The sequence below is a fragment of the Palaemon carinicauda genome, chromosome 19, assembly GCF_036898095.1.
Source record: "Palaemon carinicauda isolate YSFRI2023 chromosome 19, ASM3689809v2, whole genome shotgun sequence".
Taxonomy (NCBI): Eukaryota; Metazoa; Arthropoda; class Malacostraca; order Decapoda; family Palaemonidae; genus Palaemon; species Palaemon carinicauda.
Genome location: NC_090743.1, coordinates 8,481,305 through 8,499,565, shown reverse-complemented (window position 1 = coordinate 8,499,565; position 18,261 = coordinate 8,481,305). Strand labels below are relative to the sequence as shown.

Genomic DNA, 18,261 nt, shown 5'->3' with positions numbered 1-18,261 from the left:
ATTCCCCCAGTGGATGCCATTGCTTCGCTAAGGAAAGCTAAGATGGAGGGATCGAGCTGACTGAGAAGGAAGTTAGGGTTTCTTTGCTTTCAAGAAAAACCCCGAAGAACAATCTATCTTAGACTTCCTCTTCCACCCCATACCAATCTCACCCACTGGGAGGATGGTCACCCGGACACTCAAAACAAGGAGAGTCCTGCGAGCAACAGAGACTGCATGAACGACGAAGAGAATGGAGAACCATCAAGACCGGGCAAGCCTGCAAGACGGAAACCCCAAAACCTAAGAACTCCTGAATAAAAGTCAAAGCCAGTTTGTAAACGGGGGAGAGAAAACAGGACGTCCTCACTATCCCAAGCCAAAAGCAAGTGGTGAAATGAGCACAGGGCAACAAGTGTGTGTGCCGGGGTAGCCAGTACAAACCCTATACCCACCCACCCCGAGGCTAACTAGCAGTGGATAATTATAACTCGCTAAAAGTCTTATAGCTAGATTCCAGCTTTGCTGAAAGTATATTCCCCATAAAGAGAGGAATGCTATCTATATATAGAGTCGGAACAAACTTCCTTTGCATAAAGTATGAAATAAGGAGTAATATAATCATTTTTATTTTACGATATATAACGGTTAATTTGAAGTACAAAATATCAAGTCCAGAAGGCTTACCATCGTTATAATTCACATCAGCTCCGGCCTGAATTAACTTACGAATCGCTTCTAGGTGTCCGTTTTCGGCAGCTCCAAGTAATACATCACTACCATCTGTAACATAATGAGAATTTGAACGATCCTTAGTCCAGTGTAAGAGTTGAGCTATTGGTTAAATATTTGTAAGACTGATAAATAGAGAGGCATAAAGATAAAAACAATTAGGCAGGTACATCACTTCAGAAATTACTTTTACGTCCAAGTTCAATATTTGAAATATTATAAGTACAAAAATTCTATATACAGCGCAATGCAGAAACAATTATCACAAAACAATAAGAACGGAAGCTGTAATTTCCATTTTAATACTACACAAGAGAAAGGAGTTTGCTGGAAATGAGCTCATTTACTTTGTACACTGGCACCAGACGCTATCAGGAGGTCGAGAATATCCAAGCGGTTGTACTCGCTTGCTACTGAAACGATTCCGCCCTTATATTCACCTGTAAGGAAAAAATCATCTTAGCAATGTAATGTATGAAATTATGCTCTGTTAGGACATGACCTCAAGTTAAAGGGGATACATACCATTTTGAAAGATATAAAACAAACCAAAAGGCCAATGCTTAGTAAAATGCAATTAGGGAATATTTGCTTATTGCTGAGGAACTGTTATCACCAACTTTTGAAATTATTTTTTATGAGAGGAGGAGTGACAGTTAATAGAATAGAAACTACCTGAGCAAATCCTCAGCTGCAGTGGGTGGCTGCAAAGTTTATATCGTCAATTTGATCGTTCTCGCTTGCAACTTTCCTTGCGAACATCAGAAAAACAGTGACTTTTATTTTAATAGCTTTCTTTAAGTATTCCTTTTCATTTCTCTTTGATAATAATGTCAACCATCTTAATGGATAGCATTGCACATTCAAATTTGCTCTGTACAATGGGTTTAATATAACATCATTGTAAAATATAGGAGAGAGAGAGAGAGAGAGAGAGAGAGAGAGAGAGAGAGAGAGAGAGAGAGAGAGAGAGAGAGAGAGAGAGAGAGAGAGAGAGAGTATACATATACACAGAATAATACTTAATGCACATTAACTTGAAAGAACAGCAAATGCAGAAGCGTAAATACCAGTAATACCATAGCAAACAATCCTACTTGCCTCCATCAGGGTTTGCACCATTGTCAAGGAGATATTTGACGATTTCGATGTATCCACCTCTAGCAGCTTCCCATAAAGGGATTTCTGTAATATGGACAAGCCTGTATACACTGATCATGGGTATGAAACAATATATAAAAGTACGTATCTATCATGTAACATAAATTCGTACATGAACTGCATAAAAACAATATGTAGATTTTCTTGTAATTCAAAATTGATAGTTGAAACATATGTGGCATTGATATTCCATATTGTAGACATTTTTCAAGTTCATTCTCAAAGTTTTTACATTAATACATAAAAGCATGGGGTCATACAATGGCTAAGCATGAAAAAATATACTTATTCACAAAGTATGGGTGGACCATATTGGCTGCTAAGAAATCACAATAACTTTACATCATAGTTCAGACGCCTAAAAGAAACCTAACTCTAAGGAACTATTGATTATCCATTTCTTGAAGGAGACAATGGAAATTCTATAGAGTGTGAGTAAAACAATACAATGAAACCATAATCATACACTACATCATATCAATTCAGTTGTCGCGGGTATTTTTTCTTCTTTTTTTTTAATTTATTCAAATCTTAACTGAAAAGTGCTCTAGATTATCAGAAATTAAGCTATTTCGAATCTATCCTTTATTTCAAAAGTGCTAGAATACTTAATTCTTGAAAAACTAATTAGACGCTTAGAAGAAATAGAAGCTTTTCCAGAAAACCAGTCTGCTTACAGAAAATTATACTCTACGGAGACGGCTAGCTGCTCTGTTGTAAATGATATGCTGGAAATGATGGATGAAAAGAAATGTGGTATTCTAATATTGCTCGATCTCAGTGTTGCTTTTGATACAGGTGTGCATGAACTGCTACTTGATGATCTACGGTCCATCGGTATTGAAGATCAAGCTTTTGAATACCTAAAAGACTACTTGGTGAAAGAAACTCTACTATGTGCAAATTGGAAACTCTTATTCATCATATGAACCATTGAATAGAGGGATACCTCAGGGGAGTGTACTGTGCCCAATCTTATTCTGTATCTATACTATCAGTTTGTCGAAAATACTACAAAGGCATGGGATGAAGTTCAAATAATTTGATGATGATACATAATTTAGACGACGCTACTGAAACTCTAAAGCAAATTTTTTCAAGTGCTAGGGAATGGATGACAATCAAACAACTAAAATTAAATGAAAATAAAACTGAGTTTGTGGTGGCTGGAAAGAAAAACAGCGTAAGAAACTTGGGTGATATTCAAATACACATAAATAACAACTCTGCTCCGATATCTAGTAAAATTCGTGACCTGGGCGTATCTATTGACTGTAACTTGTTTTTCAATGCCCAAGTAAATAATGTAGCAAAAACTGCTGGCTATCATCTTTGAAACGTTGCTTTTATAAAGAGGTACCGGGATGAACATTCTCTAAAGAAACTTGTGATAAACTGTGTAATTACCAAGATTGACTAATGTAACTCCATCTACTACAATTTACCAAAAGTTCAACTTAAGAAATTACAACACAATAAATAGAGGAACAAGACTGAATAAAGGACCACTCCTGGCTGCCTATTAAAGCAAGAATTGAGTTTAAAAAATAGTTACAGATAGTTTCAAATTATTATAACCTATACGTATATAGGTCTACTGTTTAAAAAATAGTTACAGATGGTTTCAAATTATTAGAACCTATATATATATATATATATATATATATATATATATATATATATATATATATATATATACATATATATATACATATATATATATATATATATATATATATATATATATATATATATATATATGTCTACTGTAGGATCTAGAGCTTTTAAATATACAGCCCAGAGACTATGCAATAAGCTCCCACTGGACATCCGAAAGACTGAAGATATTAAGGCTTTCAAGATGAAACTGAAGACTTTCTTGTTCTCTAAGTGCTTCGATAATGTGGACCTGACAGTAAACGAGTAATATATGGTGTGAAATGCTGAATGCCTTGGAATCTATACGATAAAATGAATGTGAAGGTCCAGTAGAGAGTAAGGTTTCACTGCTGTATAAGACCAAAAATCTAGTCCTTCAAGTAAAGTAACTGAGAATTAAGTGTTGATTACGAATTTCAAACGTTTCTGATTGCACAAACTTATATGGTTCCATGAATGGATCTTGTTATACGTACCACTACCATAATTGACCTCGGCTCCTCTTGAAACAAGATCTTTCACAGTCTTCAAGTTCCCCGCCTCTGCTGCCCTGGCAAGATTTGCTCCAGTAGGTGACAGGGATGCTGGCCGGAAAAGGAAACATATAATTTATACTGAATGGATAGTATCTCCCAACGTTTATATTTTTACTTAGCGAAAAATTACTATTAAAATAATATTTGTGAGGAAAAAGTCCTATTTTACAGTATGTATAATTTCTTTCAAAAATTGAAATAGGCAACGTGATCTGAATAGTTATTAATAACATGAGTACAATTTATAATTGATCATAAGTGACATTAATGCATGTAATATGAGATAGATATGAAGTAACTAACTAAATAGAAAGACTAGAAAAATAAAGTTGTTCAGCCTCTTAAAATTCTTGTATTCTTGCATTACTTTTCAAGTCCGCTGACTATAAAATACTGAAATGGTATGTATAAAAATTATGTTTAACCTAATAAGACACATGCAAAAACTCTCCCAAAAGGCTCCTACAAATTGTACTCTAACCTTACATGTCACATTGAAAGGGCATCAAAAGTGACATCACAATATAATTTAATGAAATTCGTGGTCAAAATCGTAACTATCACCTCAATAGTAAGACAAGTCCAAGACAAGTATCTAGAAGGAAATAGTAAAGTCTACATGTGATTTGTGGATCTAAAACAGGAATAGAAGTTCAGTCTATTGGTGTTTAAGAGAAGAGTACCGGAGAAGTTGGTAAGGTTAGTGAGGACGATGTACGAGGGGCAAGAACAACATTACAGACAAAATATGGGAAGACTGATGGATTCCCTATGGAGGTTGACTTCCACCAGGGATCTGTTCTGAGTCTATTCTTGTTCCTCGTAGTCATATACACTTTGTCATTAGAATTAAGGAATAAGGAAAAATTGTGGGAAATTATGTTTGCTGGGGATTTAGTCATTATAGCGCACAGATCAATAACTGCACGAGAGGAGTTTAACATGGAAAGGAACCCTAGAAAGATAAGAATTGAAGGCAAACAATGGAAAGACAGAGCTAATAGTTAGTGTAGAGAAGGTCATGGACAAGTGAACATTCAAGTGAAAAATGGCACAGGACTAAAACAGAACAATGAGTTTAACTACTTATTATAACTAATGACAGAGGAGGGAGATGCTAAGAAAGTATTGAGAAAATGGTGAGAAAATAAATAGAGATGGTTTAGATAAGAAAATGCCATTAAGATTCAAAATGAAGATCTAAAAGGAATTTTTTCTTACCAGGCCAGTACTATTATATGGGACAGAGACTTGGGCACATAAGAGGAAAGAGGAAGTGATGTTGAAAAACCCAGAATGAGGATGGTGAGATTATTGCTGGAATAGCACTACTGGAAAGGAGCGATAGTCAAGATATAAGAGTGTGTGGTAAATGAATAGCAAAGGAGAATGTCATGGAAACTCATTTGTGATACTATGATCATATAATAAAAGGGAAGGTTATATAACCAATCATGAGAGTTAAGAACATGCTGGTGTTGAAGAGAAGTGTGGATCAGACAGATAGATGTGGTGAGGCGGGATATGGGTGGGGAGGGACTGGGAGATGATGATGCAAGGAGCAGAACTATATAGAAAAAGTTGACTCGAGTAGCCAACCCTACTAAGCAAGGGGACTCATAAGATCGAAAGAATAAAAAAAATGGCAGGTTCTGATATTTTATACTGTAATCGAATGTGTAAACATAAATAATACTCACGCTGAGGTCTAGGCCCAGGAGCAGCAACACTTGCATGCCAGCCAGTAATTACCATCCAAATAGTAAAGAGGATCTGGATGTCATTCTTCAGACCTTTTGGAAGCATCTTTCTGGTGGAAATAGAAATATTTTGTGTAATCTATAAATTATGACTTTAAGTTCTAGAGGTACTAAACAAATGCCGTACAGATAATCTTAAAGGAACAGTGGAAAATTCTTTATTGTATAAAAATAATGTTTCGTATTGATCAAAACCCTTTATAAGTCTTTGTTTGGTTCATCCTTTCCAAACTTTCTCTGATTAAGACCTACCCATAGGAAAGCATTTTTAACATTGCTTCTGGTGTTGCCATAAGGATTATTAGGTATGGATTGATATAAAGAGGGAACAAGAGCGAGGTTTTAAACTGTAAAATAACACAGCAAGGAATTATGAACAATTTATCATTCCAGTACGAAAATCATCTCCTATAACTTGCATTTTATACAGTTTAAAGGTTTAAAGTCCTAGCAAGCAGGACAATGCCCAAGAGACTGACTATATATACATATGATCAGCATCCAAGCTATGATCAGGGAGGGCTAGGCAATGGCTGCTAATGACTCAGCAGGAAAACTTAACGGGAATAGCTTCTACAAATATTATATATTAGTAAATGAGGACTATTTGAATCACCAGATGTAAATTTTACCTTTCACAAGCAATAAATCAGAAAATTTTAAAAATCTATGTCCGTTATTTTGTGGTTGTAATTCAAAAATCAGTCAAGGGATTTTTTGTGACCTCACACATCCCAAAAGCTTCAGTTGATGTCAATCGAAATCCTGAGGCTTGAGCTAAAATTAGCTAATTGCCTTCTTTATTCCATCATTAAGGGGTTAGTTGTCTGATGCACACTCTCCAATGCATTCTACCAAAGGCATCCTCTTCCAACGAACCTATTCTCTCTATATCATCCTTCACCTTATCTCGCCATCTTATTCTGTCTTCCTCTCGATCTTCTCTCCATAACAGGTTCCTCCCAAGCCCTCCTCACTCCTTCCCCACTAACCATCCTCAGCATGTGCTCAGCCGTGACACTCATATCACCTTTGTAATTTTTATTACGCCTGTTTTCTCTCATTTCAACATATTCCAATCTTCCACGCAGCAATATTCCCATAATCCACCTCAGCATTCTCATATCTATTTTCTCAAGATTTTCTTCCTCTTTTCGTCTTAGTGTCCATGTTTCCCATCCATACATTAACACTAGTCATACTACTGTGCTACAGATCTTAGACTTTTAGGTTGATAGGCATTTTCTTATCATATACCACTTCTACTATCTCCCTGCACTTTACCCAGGATGATTTTATCCTTTTTCAACTTCAGCTCATATCCTCCTTCCTGACTTATAGTAGATCGATCCTAGGTACCTAAATTGTTTCACCTATTTTATAGCCGAGCCTCTACTGTCAGCACAGCTATCCTGTCCATACCTTCCTTCCTGCTTACCATAGCTTTCTTATACACATTTACCCTCAAGGTACTCCTCTTAATTTCTGATCTTCTCTTAAAACATCCATGACCACCATAAATAAAAACAGCCTTAATGCTGACACCTGGTGTAATCCAACACTAACTTCAAAGGTTTCTGTTTCCCATACAGCTGTTATTACTTTTGTCCTTGTTATTTTTCCCATCATCTCTACCATTCTAACCGACTTCTCCGGGATTTTCCCCTTCCTCAAGCACCAAAATACCTCTTCTCTTGGTACTCTATCTTAAGCCTTCTCTACCGTTACAAAAGCACAAAGGAGCCTTGGGTTTCCCTCTAGACTCTATTTTTGTAGCTACCTTACTATAAAGATGGCACCCACAGTCCCTCTCCCCCTCATGAATCCAAACTGCTGTTCCCCAATCTTTACTGTCTCTCTAAAACTGTCATACCATACTCTGTTAGTTACTTTATTCCATGACACCACCTTTCTGCTTAAATATAGATACCATTATACTCTCCTCCCGGTCTTTAGGCTTTATTTCATCTTGCCATAATGCTCTTAATAAATCCAGTATCCTTTCTTCCCCCTCTGTAGCTAGTATCTTGACCATTTCAATTTGAATTCTAATAGGCCTGGTGCTTTACCATTTTTCATTTTACTCAATGCCCTCGTCACTTATGTATTTTGTATCTTCATCACTGGCCCCTCAACCCTTTGTGCTTTTCCCAGCTCCTTTCTCTCATTTTCAGTATTCAGTAGTAGTTCAAAATATTCTTTCCATCTCCTCCTCATGTCTTCATTCCTATATAACATATTCCCATCTCTATTCTCGATAACTCTTAGTAGCCCCAAATCCTGTCTTTGCCTTTTCCTCAAGTTTGAAATCTTAGATATCCTTTTCTCCTTCCCTTACTCCTAGCCTTTCATTCAATTGTTATACCGCTCTGTTAATAGCTATACTGTACCTACTTTCTTCCTAGAATCTTTTTTTTCTTCACTATAATTCTCCTCTGCACCCTATACATGCCTTACTTTCCAGTCCTGAAATGTCTTCAATTTTCTTTTAACTGACATTTGCGCTTTTGTCCCACCACCACTTTTCTCCTTTCGACACATTGCATCCGCTGGTTCTTCCCACTAATTCCTGTTTCCCCTACACATATTGCTTTCATACCCAATCAGATACTTTCCCCTTTATTAACATCTCCACTCTCTAAGTTTAACCTTTCCCTTCATCTCTCTCACAATCCTCTTAAATTGCTCACCCTTCTCTCCTTCGAGGTCCCAAACCTTAATTCTAGACTACACTCCTTGGGTTTTCTACCTCTCATTTTAAAATCCATTACTACCATTTATGTTCTTTAACATATGCTTCCCCAAAAATCACTTTACAGTTCATCAAATTGTTTTTTGTTGGCCCCTCTAACCAAGATGTAATCTATTTGGATTTCCACACCTCCACTTTCATTAGATATCAGGCGCTTATTCAAATTCTGAAACCAGGTGTTCATACATGCCAGTTGAAACTCTGAGCCATCCCTACTCCCCATCTTCATTTCTAATTCAAAACCCCAAGCGGCCTCCATGTACACCACCGTATCCATCCCTTCTCTTTTCCACTCTACCATTCATGTCTGAACCTATGATTAGCATCTCCTCCTCTTTCATTGTTATAATTAGTGCCTCAAACTCTTGTCTAAATAATTAATTTTCTTGTTCTTGGCAACCCATCTGTGGGGCATATGCTAAAACTATATTTACTATCTGATTCGCTATCATAATTAGATTCTTTAAAAGCCTATTATTCATTCTCTTTACTTATACAACTTTTTCCTTCCAGTTATTACCTATTATGACCCCAACTCTATTTCATCCCTCTGGTGATCCACAGTAACTGAGCTTCCAACCATTTTCTATCTCTCTAATTCCAGTTCCTCTCCATCTTGTCTACTGCATCACACAGAGGTATCTATCCTCCTCCTCTCTATCAAATCCTCTATCTGCCTCAATCTTCCCGTTAGTTTACCAACATTCCAATTACCCGCCTACAGCTTCCATTCTGTTACTAGCTTCTTTGGCCACAGTCGAGAACCTTGCGGTATCCCTTTGTCCATTTATCAATAGCTAATAATTGTACTGTACTATAATTGATTTTCGAACACATTCTATGAGAATAGCTAAAAGCTTTCGAGATAGTTTCGCTAAATCTCGATATCAAAATTTTGTGGTAAACAAGGATATTAGATTGAAAATATTCATCAAATCTCTCTCTCTCTCTCTCTCTCTCTCTCTCTCTCTCTCTCTCTCTCTCTCTCTCTCTCTCTCCAAGAAACTAAATTGTGCGTAAATATTCCATCCCTTGCAATGATTTAATGTACAAAATTAGTATAAGAAATCCTTAGTTAATGATAATTGAGGCTGAGCTTCACTAAAATTAGCCACAACAATAACATTAATACTAATATGACATAGCTTGGTATATTTTGGACACAAATATACGTAAAGCTAGATAAAGCTCCTTACTTCCCTTCACGTACAATGTACATTCACGTGCTCACATACACAAATATATACAATGAATGTAATATACACATCTGTCTATAATATAGAGGATTATTGCAGTGCACCTGATTTGTTGATGGCCATTTCAGCTTTCATTTGCACTAACATCTACTTAAAAGCAAAATCTCAATATATATTTTCCCAATCCTCATAATCTGAGTGTAGATGACCTAGTTAAATTTCGTACAACCACAATACCAGTCTTTTACTTTTATAATCTTAAATATAAATATATATATATATATATATATATATATATATATATACTGTATATATATATACAGTATATATATATAGTATATATATATATATATATATATATATATATATATATACTGTATATATATATATATATACATATATATATATAATTCTTTATTTCTAGGGGCAAAACGCGGATAACAATTTTTTATGAAACCCCTTTCTTCAGAATAACTTGCAAGTAAAATCATTAGCAAATCTTAAACGTGAAGTATCTGACATAGAAATACACAAATTCAGTATTTAGGAATTTTAAGTTCAAATTTATAGTCATATATCTGAAAAGATGCGCTTCTTTACCTTAGTCTCAGACAGTAGATCGTGCGTCCCTCAACGACCTGATAACACGAAGGACTGACTCCAAAGTCGCCAGGCCCAGTCAGGCCCGCTCAGGAAGTTTACCCTTAACGCTGCCCCATCAGTAAGGAGATAACTTTTTCAAGGTCCTTCTTAGCTTTAGGCAGTAACTAATTATCTCCAGGGCTGTGGAGTATTGTTGGATCCATGCCAACGTCTGTTATTCTTCTTAGCAACAGGAAAACCAGTTATGTTCTATAGGTCTTTCTCACTAATCTAAATTTCAAATACATTTTCTTAAGCAATATGTGGGGTTATATCTGGTGAAATACTTTGATAACATCTTTTTTTCGAGCCTAAAAGGAAAAAAAAATAGTTCCTGGTTTCCCTAGTACTAATTTCTCCATAATATTTTTAATCATGAAAAGCAGGTTCCATTATGATTCAAGGTGTGTCAAATTAACCTTGTAAGAAGTGTTTTTTTCAGTACAACTATCATTTGCAGAAGAAATAATAACAAACGTTATCCAATTCTATATTTTTCCACATCCACCGCCTGAAAATCTAAGATCTCGTCTTTTTCTTAGTAGTTTTTTACAAACTTTTCATGTTTAAATTGTAAAATCATATAATAGATGAAAGATATCATTACTGGCATGGTGTCCTTTGAACAATACAAGTATTCTAGACACCATACCCTACCCTCCATACCCAAGCGTGTGAAGAAAAAAAAAATCACAAAAGCCCCGCAGTGAAGCGTGACTAAGAAAAAAATGATTACATCATACCCGTAAGAAAAAAATTATTACATCATACCCGTAAGAAAAAAATTATTACATCATACCCGTAAGAAAAAAAAATTACATCATACCCGTAAGAAAAAAATTATTACATCATACCCGTAAGAAAAAAATTATTACATCATACCCGTAAGAAAAAAATTATTACATCATACACGTAAGAAAAAAAATTATTACATCATACCCGTAAGAAAAAAATTATTACATCATACCCGTAAGAAAAAAATTATTACATCATACCCGTAAGAAAAAAAATATTACATCATACCCGTAAGAAAAAAATTATTACATCATACCCGTAAGAAAAAAATTATTACATCATACCCGTAAGAAAAAAATTATCACATCATACCCGTAAGAAAAAAATTATTACATCATACCCGTAAGAAAAAAATTATTACATCATACCCGTATTCAGTCGTTGTCCAAAAGGCAACAGTCACTCAATCCTAAATGTTGCATGACAGAGCACAATATATCTCTCGACCGACATTAACTAAGCTAATAAAACTCGGTAATTTGAATTATAATTGATGAATGATTTACATAATCCTGAAATTAGATAATTCACCAATTTCTGCATGTTACTGTCTTTTCTCCTGCAGTACAATTCTAGGTGCATGAAGAATTTAAAGAAAAAAAATAAAGATCAAATCTCATGGTTATATGTCATTTAAGGTTTTTCCAACATTTCAAGCCATAACATAAATATCATTTATATATTCTAGAGGTAAATATTTAATATTAGATTATAAAATCTTCCCCTTTGTAGTTTTTATCACTTGTGACTTCATATAATTCAATCATTTAATGGTTGGTGTATCTCTATTAGATAGGGTTAAGAAAAAAAAAATTATCAGCTAGAATGGCTATAACTGTGTTAAGGTGGTTTGGATATGTAGAGAGAATGGAAAATGGCCGTCTGCTGAATAAGGTGATGAATGCAAGAGTTGCCAAAAATACAAGAAGAAGGCCAAGGTTTGGGTGGATGGAAGGAGTGAAGAAAGCTTTAAGTGATAGGGGAAAGATGCAAAAGGCGAAAGAGCGAGGAAAAAACGGCGAGCGATTGCGATGCAGTTCCGATAGGCCCTGCTGCTTCCTCCAGTCGCCTTAGTGACAGCTTGGGTAACAACAGTAGGGGATTCAGTGTATGAAGTTTCAATTATGTGGTGGGTAACGGGGGAGAATGGGCAGTGGCACCCTAGGTGTACCAACCAAACTCGACTGAATCCCTCGTCAGAGTGGGAGGAGCGAAGAGAAGAAAAGTCCCTTTTTGTTGTTTTTTTCCGTGTCGGTTACCCCCTAAATTTGGGTGACGAGCCATGGTAGGTAGATAGATAGATAAAACAGTTCTAAGACGAAAGCCGGACTGCTTGTGAGAGAGAGAGAGAGAGAGAGAGAGAGAGAGAGAGAGAGAGAGAGAGAGAGAGAGAGAGAGTACTCTATCCCCAGGAATTCAGAAGAGAACAATCTATCCTTCCTTCAGTTAAAACAGACAAGAAGACCTTGTTTGTTTTAAGCCCTTCGGTAAATCGAGTTTTCTCTTGAAAATCGGTCATATTGTGCGAAATCCATTGCAAAAGAACAAAGAACATAAGAAATGGCCATAAATTGCAATAAATCCCTATTTTACTGCCCTTCGGTGCAGTTTGCCAGAGATAGGGGTGGACTGGCCATCTGGAGATTCTGTACTTTTTTCAGAGGGATGGGCGGCCCGCCCAGTTTTAGGGACGCTTGAGCTGAACTCTACCCTCTGGTATGTGAAAAGGAGAGAATGGAAGGATGGAAAATAAATCATTATAATAATGAAAAAGCAATATTACTATTATTACTACTACTACTACTACTACTACTACTACTACTACTACTAATAATAATAATAATAATAGTAATACTACTACTACTACTACTACTACTACTACTACTACTACTAATAATAATAATAATAATAGTAATACTACTACTACTACTACTAATAATAATAATAATAATAATAATAATAATAATAATGGGATACATAATAAAATAATAATAATAATAATAATAATAATAGAGAGAGAGAGAGAGAGAGAGAGAGAGAGAGAGAGAGAGAGAGAGAGAGAGAGAGAGAGAGAGAGATCCTAGTCCCCTATAAAAATAGTTCCCAAACTTCTTTTTTTAGCCCAGGGGTAGGGCTGAGGGAAGGGAAGCACTGGGCACCAAGTTGTAGAGTACACTATCCAAGGTCTATATAATATTCTATGGACTTTGACACTACCATGGTACATACATAGAAGTTCTTCGCTAACATTTGAGTAAAGACTACGGGCTCCGATGTTTATCAAATGTTAATCATTAACAAAACGAATTCCTAATATTTCTTTTAGACACAAAAACCTTTTCAGCTGTTATTGGGCTGTTGGTGTTAAGGGCAATGGCATAGCAACCGGGGGAGGGGTGAGAATGGCTAGTGCCCACCCAGGGTATCAGCTGTTAATGAGATGACAAAATTATGTCATGACTCATCATTATCATGAGGCTGAAAGATATTAAATTTCAACAATGGCAAAAGTTAAATATTGTGATCAATTTAATCGTGTAGGTTCGATGCTATTTTAAATGTGTTACTTTAATGGGACATGCGTACAGGGTGAGTTTGGTCAAATTTCTCACAATATCATGTACAAAATTTGATATTCTTTCTGGAATTTTTCCCAAATTTGTGGATGAAACCAAACTCTTGAAGGATTTCTTATGCTTTGTGGGATTTTTCCCTAAAGTTAAAGAAATAGAATCTTTTGTAGGGGACCAAAACGCCACTGCGTTCTGTTGTGTGTTTTTTATCAGCTGAGAGACCAAACCTTTGGCAACGTAATCATTGGATCACTGGTAAAGGTAAGCTACGTTCTTTTTTCTTTTTTATTTAGTTGGTTTCATTGGTTTCATCATGTTTTGCATATAAATTCCTTCATATATCTTATATTATTATTATTATTATTATTATTATTATTATTATTATCATTATTATTATTATTATTATTATTATTATTGCATGCTTGGGTATAACCCTAGTTGGAAAAACAAGATGCTATAAGCCCTAGGTCTCCGACATGGATAAATAGCCCACTGAAGAAAGGAAACAAGGAAATAAATAAACTACAAGATAGGAATAAATAATCAAAATAAAATATTTTAAGAACAACAATAACATTAAACTTGATCCTTCACATATGAACTATAAAAACTTCAAAAAACAATAGGAAGAGAAACAAGATGGAACAGCATTCCAGAATGTACTCCCAAGCAAGAGAACTCTAATCCGAGTCACTGGAAAAACAGGGTACAGAGGCTATGGCACTACCTTAGACCAGAGCACAATGGTTTGATTTTTGAGTGTTCTCCTAGAAGAGCTGCTTACCATACCTAAAGTCTCTTTTCTACCCTTACCAAGAGGAAAGTAGCCACTGAACAATTACACTGCAGTAGAGCGAAGTAGAATTGTTTGGTAATCTCAGTGTTGTCAGGTGTTTGAGAACAGAGGAGAATGTGGTAAGAATAGGCCAGACTATTTGGTGTATGTGTAGGCAAAGACAAAATGCACCGTAACCAGAAAGAGGGATCCAATGTAGTACTGTCTGGCCAGTCAAAGGACCCAATAATTCTCTAGCGGTAGTATTTTAGCAGGTGGCTGGTGCCCTGGCCAACCTACTACCTAATACTGTAATACTGTTCTCCAACGTAATGGGATCATTATTTATTCTCCATACAAGTGTTTTACAAGAGGAAGTATTGTACCCCTTATGGTAAAGGTCACGATTCACTATTCACGTATGATAGGTGGCTGGCATCAAAGTTACGCCAATTTTGCTTGAGTAAAGAAATAAGAAATTACTGGAAGACTTTCAGTGACAATTTTGGGGTCTGGGACTCTAAAGTGATTTTCAAAACTCAAACCCACCTTTGTTAATACGATATTTACCTCACTCTGGAAACAATGTAATTGGACACTTGTCATACTAGACCTCTTCACCTAGTAAACCTTACCATACCTGACCTGACCAGAGAGAGAGGCCAAGTAGGATAATTTGCTACTCCTGTTGATAAGAAGTTGCACAGGCATAGGGGCATAACTTGCCTATAAACAAGTATTTTTCAAATAACAATTTGTGACGTATTAGACCTAAACCAACTTATAATTAATGGAGTAACGGTTAAGTAAGATTTTAAAGTTGTCAAGCAATACCCAAGATTTAGTAAAAGATAGACGAGTGCAGTGATGTTAAAATGCGTCTCTTTTCGTTTATAAACCTAGAGTTTTCATTTTGCTATACTGGCTCAAGATAAATAAAAGAAAGGCCGAAATGATGAGAACGGAGCATGCAATGGAAGATGAAATATCATTGGAAGGAGCAAGGATTAATGAGGAAGAATCATTTAAGTATTTAGGAACTATGAAGCGCGAAGTAAGAGACGATGAATGGGGAAGTATTGAATTAAAAGATCAAGATAGTGACGACTGGCAAAATCTAACCGAGTACTTTGCGTCAATAGGCGTAGGAGGATGATATGATGATGAATACATGGTACACAACTACAAATTTTATGCAGTATTTACTTTTTAAGTAGCTCGTTTATACCACATTGTTTTCGAAAATGTCATGTCATTTAGATTAGTTATAACTCTCTCTCTCTCTCTCTCTCTCTCTCTCTCTCTCTCTCTCTCTCTCTCTCTCTCTCTCTCTCTCTCTCTCTCTCTCCTAGGAAGGCGTAGTGCCATAAAGAAACATATAGCAGTTCAGTTTTATCATCATAAAAGGGTATTTGCAGAGTCCCTTCAGTCCTCAGCTGAATTACTTTCAAGACTTCTACTTTACATCCATTCACGTTCATTTCACTCTATATTACTGCGCAAATCCTAAAGATTGACATCAGCAGCCACAATCGCATCCACAAATTTGACAAAATATATACCGCATTAGCAAACTCCATTTTCAGAGATTGATACTTCATAAATCTGAGACAATTTTAACGTCTCAGATATTTCATCACATATTTGAGCATATTACTCTACTATCAAAATAACTGCAAACCAGTAAAACTGACGTTCTTTTAGCTTACAGAATGGTCACAACTTTGATGAATCTGACGGGAATAACGAAACTGAAAGTATCAAGATTCCAGCAGACACATTGTACAATGGGTAAATGAGAAACTTCAAAATGAAGACCAGCTGGAGACAGTTGGATGTGCAATGTGAACTTTCACAAAAAATCAGAAAAAAATAAAACAATGCCTGGAGAAGTAGCTCCTGATGAAACACTGAATGATGCAGATAAGGCTTAAGAAGGTAAGGTGCATAATCAAATCCCGGACGAAGCTTCACAAAGCATTCATGGCCTACTTTTCACACAAGGTGCGCTGTACAGTGTCGTATCCTTACTTGATCTAAAATATTTTGACCAGATGAAGGGTGTTAATTATAATCTGAATTAAAAGTCTGGTTTCCAATTAGAAAAAAACAAAGAAAAAAGTGACATTATCTTTTTAATTTGAATGAACATATTATAATGAAGTTGGATACAATCCTGGGCTTTTGAATATTCTTATCATTCTGAATACTGTTGAAAATTGAACTTTTGATTTATTTCTTAGGAAAGTTACAATGGTTTCATATAATTCTGGGTCTTTTGAATAGGGGTGAGTGAGAACCATGGTAGCTGTTGTTTTGAAGAAGAGATCATTAGCAACTGTTCATTTTGTAAAAATCGTCCAATATTTTGTTGTCAAATTCTCAATATTTTTAAAAGTTGCTGCGTGGTATTCATTTTTACAGAAAATCAGCTGCAACATTCCTTAAAGTGATTTCTTGCATGCTGCTTGCTTTAGGGAGGATATCAAAATTCATACTTTTAGTCTGTCAATGCTACTATATTTTATTTTTCCATGTTTCCTTTCCTCACTGGGTTATTTTCCCTGTTGGAGCCCCTGGGCTTACAGCATCCTGCTTTTCCAACTAGGGTTGTAGTTTAGCAATTAATAATAATAATAATAATAATAATAATAATATTCATCATCATCATAATAACAATAATAATAATAAAAGGGCCACTCATGAATACCAGGGACAAGAGACAGTGACAATGCCCTATCGAGCAGGACAAATGCCCAAGAGACTGATTATATATACAAATGATCAGCGACCAAGGCCCCTCTCCACCCAGGCTAGGACCAAGGATGGACAGGCAATGACTGCTGATGACTCACCAGATAGACCTATAGGCTCCCTTAAACCCCCCATCCTTAGCTCACAAAGGATGGTAAGGTTGCAGCGACAGAAGAAACTAACGAGTTTGAGCGTGACTCGAACCCCCAGTCTGGCGTTCACCAGTCAGGGACGTTACCACATCCGCCACCACAACCCTACTTTCTATTGAGAAATAGCCAGCATACAAATTCCCTAAAATTTTGGCATGTATCTTGCTTAGGCAGAGCGGCAGCATTCCTAATCTTTAGATATTATGCGTGTTACTAACTTCTGCTAGAGCAGCGGTTCCCAAATAGGGGTAAATCTGCATTTGATAGGGGTTATGGCAGTTTTCATTTGGTTATCCTTAATATCTAATTATATTAAGGATCAATTAATTTCCCAGGTAAAAAAAAAAAAGTGGTATCTCCGCCATTCACCACGATGAAACATATGTTGCAAATAATGCACAATTAATGGTATAAATGCGGTACAAAAAGGAGAACGGGAAATTGAAGATGATCTACTTATGTGTAGACAGTGCAGTCCACTTCAAACGACTACAAAAGGTGTGGATGTATTCAGAAAAGTTGATGCACTTTTGATGACCCAGATATGCAACTAGATTGGAAAAACTGCATTGGAGTAAAATCAAAAGGTGTGGCATCTATACCATGTGTTAACTTAGGATTTTTGGCGTATATGAAAAGGGAAAATCCTTGTTCTTGCAACACACTGTATTAACCGTCGTCAAGCACTGGCAGTAAAGTCTGAGCGACCTGTTTTGGAGGAGGTGATGTGTGTTGTCATGGAAATAGTTGATTACATCAATTCAAGTGCTTCCAGTGTTGTATCATGCTCCAACC

At 35.9% G+C, this 18,261-nt stretch overlaps 1 protein-coding gene across 2 annotated transcripts in view; it reads right to left on the bottom strand.

The window, feature by feature from the left end:
* LOC137658427 (putative ankyrin repeat protein RF_0381) overlaps positions 1-18,261 on the bottom strand; it is a 126,493-nt gene that overhangs the window by 38,897 nt on the left and 69,335 nt on the right. The window contains exons 1-6 of one of the 2 annotated variants that reach the window (XM_068393133.1): positions 10,376-10,491; positions 5,768-5,877; positions 4,008-4,115; positions 1,813-1,896; positions 1,059-1,151; positions 667-762 (exon numbers count right to left, since the gene is read on the bottom strand). In XM_068393133.1, the coding sequence (XP_068249234.1) occupies positions 667-762; positions 1,059-1,151; positions 1,813-1,896; positions 4,008-4,115; positions 5,768-5,873 (487 nt within the window). In that variant the 5' untranslated portion in view covers positions 5,874-5,877; positions 10,376-10,491. Of the gene's footprint in view, positions 1-666; positions 763-1,058; positions 1,152-1,812; positions 1,897-4,007; positions 4,116-5,767; positions 5,878-10,375; positions 10,492-18,261 lie in introns of those variants that run through there. The other variant, XM_068393134.1, reaches the window with a different exon arrangement.